The sequence below is a fragment of the Pelodiscus sinensis genome, chromosome 12 (genome assembly GCF_052426305.1).
Source record: "Pelodiscus sinensis isolate ZL-2025 chromosome 12, ASM5242630v1, whole genome shotgun sequence".
NCBI lineage: Eukaryota > Metazoa > Chordata > Testudines > Trionychidae > Pelodiscus > Pelodiscus sinensis.
In genome coordinates, this window is record NC_143063.1 from 46,801,577 (window position 1) to 46,809,383 (window position 7,807).

General features: G+C 46.9%; 1 protein-coding gene across 1 annotated transcript in view; it reads right to left on the reverse strand.

Moving 5' to 3' along the window:
- CA5A (carbonic anhydrase 5A) overlaps positions 1–6,976 on the reverse strand; it is a 40,298-nt gene extending 33,322 nt beyond the window's left edge. The window contains exon 1 of the mRNA XM_006118723.5: positions 6,747–6,976. Coding sequence (XP_006118785.3) covers positions 6,747–6,885 — 139 coding nt within the window. The 5' untranslated portion in view covers positions 6,886–6,976. The remainder of the gene's footprint in view (positions 1–6,746) is intronic.
- Between the last annotated feature and the right edge of the window lie 831 nt (positions 6,977–7,807).

Below are 7,807 nucleotides of genomic sequence, written 5' to 3' on the forward strand. Positions count from 1 at the left end.
ACACAATTAACTGATAAGATTAACCGATAAGCATAGGCTTATCGACTACACGCATTCTCCCTGCCCCCCCCCCCCCCCCCAGTTGTCTCTGTGTCAGAGGCAACAAGGGGAAGGGGAGCGGGAGCTGGTTCCCCCGAGGAGATGGCTTAAAAGCCGGCTCCTCATGAGCATTAGATCTGCCTGCCCGGCTCCCCCCTTCTCCAGCTCCACTGCTGCCTCTGATAGAGAGACAGCAGCGTGCAGGGTGAGGAGGGTAGGCTGGAGCCAATACACACGGGGTGCCAGCTTTCAAGCCAGTTCCCCATGTTTATCGGCTTAGACCGTGGTTTCCCAAACTGGGGGCCTGAAGAAATTCCGGGGGGAGGGGGGGGGGGCAAGGCGACTCAGCCCCTCCCCATCAAGTTTTGCTGCCCTGTTCAGTTCCTTTTTTCCTTTTTTTTTTTTTTTTTTCTGCTCAACAAGTTTTGCTGCTATCTGGGGGAAGGGGCGTGAGGGAACCACTGGCTTAGACAGACCTGCCTGCCCCCCCACCCCTTGCTGCCTCCTACAGAGGTAGCGGGGGGAGGGCAGGCAGAAGCTGGTGCTGGGGGGAGCCAGCTTAAAAGCTGATTCCCCCAGCACCAGTTCCCTGGCGCTACCTGCCCCCAGAGGCAGCAGCCTGGGGAGGAGCAGAGGAGGCTTCCGCAAAGCGGCCTCTCCACGGTGGGTCTGAACTCCCTGTGGATAAAGGCTGCTCCACATCCCATGGATACAGAGGCATCCCGCTGTATTAGAGGCAGCAGTGCAGGGCAGCAGGCAGCTGGTTTGGGTGGGGAGCTGGTTTTTAAACTAGCTCCCCTCGCGGACCAGCTCCCACCTGGCACCTCCCCTCATGGACCAGCTCCCACCTGGCACCCTGGTCCCACCTGGACCAGCTCCCATCTGGCACCCTCTGATAGAGGCAGCAGCACAGGGTGGCAGGGGGCTCCATGGGAGTGGGGCCAGAGCGCACTAGCTGCTGGCCCCACTCCTGGGGATTATTGAATAGCTGTGTAATCACTAAGATTTCATGTGATTACACGACTGTTTACACAATAGCAACATCCACAGTAAGCAGTCGAATGCCTTTACTTCTATCAAGTGGCGTATGCTGATAGCATTCTGTAAGCGTGTCAGAAAAGCAGCACGCAGCTGGTTAAAGGCGGAGCTTTTCTTTGCTTCCAAAGTGTGGGGAACCCAATGGCTGAGCCTCAGTCCAGATAATAAGCAGGGGAAAGCTAAAGTGGGCTTCATCTTTACTACAGATATGCTGCTACTGAAATGGTGCATGCAGCTGTGTCCATTCCTTACCAAGCAGGCTTAAAATCAGGGGAGGGCAATTTTTGATGGGGACCACTCCAAGATTTTGATAAGTGGTCAAGGGCTGCACTTTTCTGTGGAAGAGATGTGAAAGGTCAGGGACAGAGGTTGGTTGCAGAAGGGACCTTGGGATAGGGCACTGGGGTGTATGCTGCAGTGAAAGTAACAAAATGTCTTACAGGTACTGTCCTGTTGCAACCTGGGTCCCTGCCAGCTCTTTCAATAGCTCCCTGCTGCCAGCTCTTGATGGAGATGTGCAAGAAGGCGCACCCCCTTACTTTCACCTCTGGGTGAAGGAGAGGGTGTGGGGTCTGAGAGGGAGTTTGGGTGAAGGAGGGGGTTGTGACCTGGGGCAGAGGATTGGGGTGCAAGGTCCAGGAGGAAGTATGGATGCAAAAGAGGATTCTGGTCTGGGGGAGGGATGTAGGAGTAGGTGCAGTGTCTGGGAGGGATTTATGACCTGGAGCCGGGGCCAGGGGAGGAAGTTGCAGAGGATTTCGGTGTTAACCTGGGGCAGGGTCCAGGAACGGGTATGAGTGCAAGAGAGTATTCTGGACTGGGGGAGGGGCATAAGAGGGGCTGGGAGGCAGTTGGGTGTGGGAGGGGGTGGTGCCAAAGGCAGGCTCTGGCTGGGAGGTGCCGATCTAAGGCGTCCCTGCCTGCCAGCGGCCCCCAGTTGGCTGTTCCATGTGGCTCTTTGCCGGGGGGGGGGGGGGAGGGAGCGTAAAACTGGCTACTGGGAGCTGAGAAATTATGCTGCACTGCCCCACCCTCAGCTTCTGTTGGCCAGTTTCTGGATCTAATAGGATCAGTTTCTGTCCAATAGGATCTAAGAGATTTTGCTGGGGTCGGGGGCAGCACAGAAAGCCTCTTCCCTACCACTGAGAGGGCAGCTAACGGCTTTGAGAAGTGCTGCTCCATGCCACAGGAGAAAGTAGGATGGATTAAAAGGTTTGGTGGGGTGGATCCGGCCCGTGGGCCGTTCCTTGCCTGCCCCTGCTCTAAATCCTGGGGAGGTTTCATTGATTAACACTAGCATGGGTCATTCAACTTGTCTTCATAGTTGACTAGGAAAGAAGTGTGTTTGTACATTTATTTTAATTCAGTTGAAATAAAAAGCAGTTATTCACAAGTTCTGGGTGCCCTGCCAATTACAAAAACCAAATGCAATGCAATCAGCTTATTTGCTTGCTGCCAGTTCTTCTCCAGCTGCTCCACCTACTCAACCACTGCTCCTCCATCCCATACATTGGCCAATATCTGAATTCACTTACACCTCTTTAAAGGCCAAGGGAAGCTCATGAGCCCTGCAATCTGCCCTGAAAGGGATTACTTCTGAGCTACTTTGGACCACGGGTGACAAACAACATTCCTTCTAATCTTTTCCATCCATGTGCCGAATAATTTTTTATGTGCACGGAGGCACGTGTGAATGTGCACTACCCAGTAGAAACAAAAAACCTAGCTGTGAGCACTCTGCTAATCAGCTGGGTGGCATCTGAATCTCCCCTGAGCGGCTACACAAGTGCGCAGCTTACAGGGTATTCCAGAATCCTGGTGCCTTTTTGGAGAACACACAGTCACTCCCTGTTAGAGATGTAGCCTCAGCATCTCCACTGACTACACCTATGACAGGCTATCACACGGAGAGCGGTGGCCTTTATTTGCTGATCTGAACCTTGACATAGTTGGCCACATCTGTGTCAAACCTAGGGTGGTCTCCAGCCAGGCTATGCCCTGGGAGATATTCTTCAGGCCCACTAGTAGCAGAAGACAGTCACTCACTCATTTAGCTGAGTGGGTTGGTGTGAACACACTGCACGTTTGCTCTGTGAACGGCAGTGACAGATCTCAGAGATTGCTTCTCTCTCTCAGCACCATTGTGAGATCAGCTCAGGCACTTGTAGGTCACAGTGTGCACTCTGCACTTTCTGAAGCAGTGGTCTGTGTGCACATCTCGTGTCATTTTTCTTTCCCAGATGAACCCAAGAGCCTGATAGCTTGCCTTGTCTGTAGCAATTCAAGAAGCATCCAGCCCCTAGGCTTAACAGAACTGATATTTCATCCTTTTGAAATAGGTAATTTGCACATACCTCTCAAACTGAATCATCTATTATCTTGATCTTTATGACCATAACATCTGGTCTTTTGTGTGCTTGTAATCTATACTATTCAGATTTCATGGTGGGAGACGAGCATTTCTCAAGTTAGGGGTCCTGACTCAAAAGGGAAATATGGGGGGGAAGGTCGCAAAGTTATTTTTTGGGGGGTCACAATGTTGCCATCTTTACTTCTGTGGTGCCTTCAGAGCTGTGCAGCCAAAGAGCAGGGCTGCTGGACAGGTGCCCCAATTTGAAGGCAGCTCCCAGTCAGCAGCGGCAGAGATGTAAGGGTGACAATACCATCCTGTAGTAGGACCGCAACCCCCCTACAATAATCTTGCGACCCTGCAACACCTTTATGGGTGAGGATCCCTACAATTACTGCCTATGGTAGGGGGTGGCAGTCCTACTGTGCTGGTGGTGGCATTGCCTTCAGAGCTGAGCAGCTGGATAGTGTCAGCTGATGGGCAGGAACCCAGCTTTAATGGCAGAGCCACTGCCAACAGCAGTGCAGAAGTAGGGATGGTATTATCACCCTTACTTCTCTGCTGCTGCCCACAGGGAGCTGCCTTCAAATTGGGGCACCTGTCCAGCAGCTCTGCTCTCTGGCTGCCCAGCTCTGAAGGCAGCACAGAAGTAAAGGTGGCAACATTTTGACCCCCCATAAATGGACGTTCTTATACAGATCTTTGTTGGCCATTTGTTCTGAATTTTTATGACATTTGGCTCCTTGCTTTGAAAAGGTTCCCGACCCCCATTTTAAATGATGGAGAAAGACTGCTAATTACAAGTTGTGCCACTTGTTGGATTAATTATTCTGTCTGTCCTAAAAGGATTTGGGGAAGCTTTATTCACTGAAGTTTTTCAGAACACAATAAACTGACGTTACATTTTCTTTTCAGTGGATGACAAAAGGAGGAGTTGGCTAAAATTAATTCAAATTCATCAGAGTTACATTGCAAGTGCAATTTACATCCTTTTAAAATGATGTTATGAATTATCATGGAATTGCTGAGTGACCAAAAATCTTGCACGTTATGTGTTACATAAGGCTTCCATGTTCTGCAAGATTTACACAATACAATCATGCATCACTGCATTTGGCAACTGAGCTCACAATAGCTGGCTTATTGACATGCCAGGCAATCAATGGCAGAATATTTATTTTGTGGTGCTAGCTGCCAAAATGCATTTATGAATGAGGAACTATTAACTATCTGCCTTCTACTTTATTTTCTGCCACCCAAGGAAAATAAAGCTGCTTGGTTATCACATAGGTGGATCTAAAGGTTATAAATTAATGGACATTGCCTGTCTCCTAGAACTGGAAGGGACCTTGGTCATCAAGTCCAGTCCTCTGCCTTCACAGCAAGGACAATTTTTACCCCAAATGTCCTCTGCAAGGATTGAACTTACAATCTTGGGTTTAGCAGGGTAATGCTCAAACCACTGAGCTATTCCTCCCCACTAATGAACTCAAATCCAGGTTCTTGATTATGAAGGAGGTATCACTTTTCTCTTTATTCAAACAGAGACATAACCATCTTTTTGAGAACTCAACAATACTAAAGGGCCACATCTACACTGGCATGATTTTCCAGAAATGCTTTTAATGGAAAAGTTTTCCGTTAAAAGCATTTTCGGAAAAGCGCGTCTAGATTGGCAGGATGCTTTTCTGCAAAAGCACTTTTTGTGGAAAAGCGTCCGTGGCCAATCTAAACGAGCTTTTTTGCGGAAAACAGTAGTGTGCTGTCTACACTGGCCCTATTGCGCAAAAGTATTTCGAAAAAAGACTTTTGCCCGAACGGGAGCAGCATAGTATTTCCGGAAAAGCACTGACAATCTTACATGAGATCGTCAGTGCTTTTCCGGAAATTCAAGCGGCCAGTATAGACAGCTGGCAAGTTTTTCCGGAAAAGCAGCTGATTTTCTGGAAAAACTTGCTAGTCTAGACACAGCCAAGCATTTACAGAAAGGAAAAACATATTTTGGCTGAAACACACTTTGTGTGTGTGTGTGATCTTACTATTTACTGATATTGTCCCATCATGTTATCTTTATACAAGTAATTAGAAGTGCCTCCCACTCTGGTGACTAGCCCAACCACACGTCGTATTTGTAGGTATGTTAGTAGCACTGTACACTACTGAACCCTTTGTATCACCCAATATTATTTCGTATTTCAGTGAGGAATTTAACATGGATCTTCTAAAGAACCCATTTACGGTCTGTATTTCCACCAAACCCTGTTTTCTCAAGTTAATCATTTCCGTGTTTAATTTGTAGATCTTTTTCAAGTCAATGGGAATCTTTCCATTGATTTTGATGGGCTTTGGATCATGCCCTAAATGCGATTTCAAGTGCATTGACAAACCTAGAGGTGCAAATCGTTCTTATCAGCCTCTTGTAACTTGAACAATCGAATTCACTATTTTTTCTCTTTTTTTCTTCCATCTTCCTTTATTTATTCTTGGATCTGGACTTTTAATACTCCATTCATCTAAAGAAGTGGGCTGTGCCCATGAAAGTTCATGGTACCATCTACATGTTTTGTTAGTCTTTAAGGTGCTGCTAGACCAGTGTTTCTCAACCATTGGTACGAGTACCCTTAGGGGTACTTGAGAGAAGTCTGGAGGGGTATGTCAACACAACTGAAATTTGGAGAAAACTGATTTTTTTTAAAGCTTTACAATGCTTCATTATTTTTGTACGTTTTACACCCAAAAATTTCATCACCCGCCCAGCTTCGATTAAGTTGTTTAAACAAATGTGTTGCAATCGTAGGAAAAAAATGTGTGTGTCTGAAAACTGTAGGTACTGGGGGTACTTCTTTTTTTTAAATGGGGTATTTTATAAAAAAAAAGGTTGAGAAACACTGTGCTAGGCTATTCCTTGTTTTTTAAGTTTTTCTTGCTTTCTCAGACACCAGTCAGAACCTGGGGTGGGAAAAAACGCTTTGTTTGCACTTTGTGTGTGGTTACAATTTAGAATCCTAACCAGCCCAATGACACTCACTGCACACATACCAAAGAGCGATATTTTAATCTCACCCCACCCCATGGAGTGAGAGAAACAGTCTGGATAACACAAGGCTTTTCCATCTCCAGTTTCTCTCATTCTCTTCTCTTTTGAAATGCTCCTTTTATTTTTCCAACCTCTCCAAGGTCTCAAGTTCCTTTGTTGGGCTTTGCTGACACATGTGCAAGAGCATAAGAACAAAGCTTATTCTTCCTCAATTAGCACTTGCTGTTGGTGACCCACACAGGTGTGTAGGATGTTATTTTAATGAGAATGAAATATACTCACATGCAGCATTCCTATTCGCATGAGTACAGGTGGCCAAGCTGCAGGATCTTGCTGGCACCAGTGGCTTCCCCCTGAGAGTTTTCAGCTGCTTGCATAAATGTGCCAGGCCAATTACGTTCCTGCTATTCAATAGCACCATCCTGGCACTTAGGTCAGACTCACCACAAAGAAGCTTTCAAGAGCCTAGTAACCTATCTACACAAAGCAGATATAAAAACTATGCAAGCGCAGCTTTAAGTTAACTAAGGGATCTCCGGTCCTTTTTATAAGCCTTTCCCAGGGCATGGTACACACCTTCCTTTAGGGGGAAAAGAAACAACCACCTCAAACAAACAGTTAAATTTCAACAGCTCCCTGACCTGGCATCTTCATTGGCTATAATTTGGAAGGGAGGGGGGCAGGGCAAGTTGATGATTACTCTGTATGTGCTTTGCATGCCTCTTTTTGGGTCTGGCTCTGCAAACACTGCAGAAATGGAGAAATCATTCCTGTCCTATGGAAGGAAAGTGTTCTTATTCTTAAATCCGACAGTTGCTTCCAAAATAAAATCTTCCTTTTCTGTTACTCTTGTGATGTTAAAGTGATCACAATTTTATTTTTATTACAATCCCAAGTCTGAGGATGGCTCATTACTCAAACTGGGCAATTTACAGATAGCAACTGGAAAAAGGGGGACAGAGCCCCTCCAGGGAAACAGATGGGCTGTGTCTAGACTGGCAAGTTTTTCCAGAAAATCAGCCGCTTTTCCGGAAAAACTTGCCAGCTGTCTACACTGGCCGCTTGAATTTCCACAAAAGCACTGACTTCCTACTGTAAGAAATCAGTGCTTTTTCCGGAAATACTATGCTGCTCCCGTTCAGGCAAAAGTCTTTTTCCGAAAGACTTTTGCGCAAAAGGGCCAGTGTAGACAGCACAGTACTGTTTTCCGCAAAAAAGCGCCGATCGCGAAAATGGCCATCGGGGCTTTTTTTGCGGAAAAGTGCATCTAGATTGGCCATGGACACTTTTCCGCAAAAGCACTTTTTTCGGAAAAGCGTCCGTGGCCAATCTAGACGCGCTTT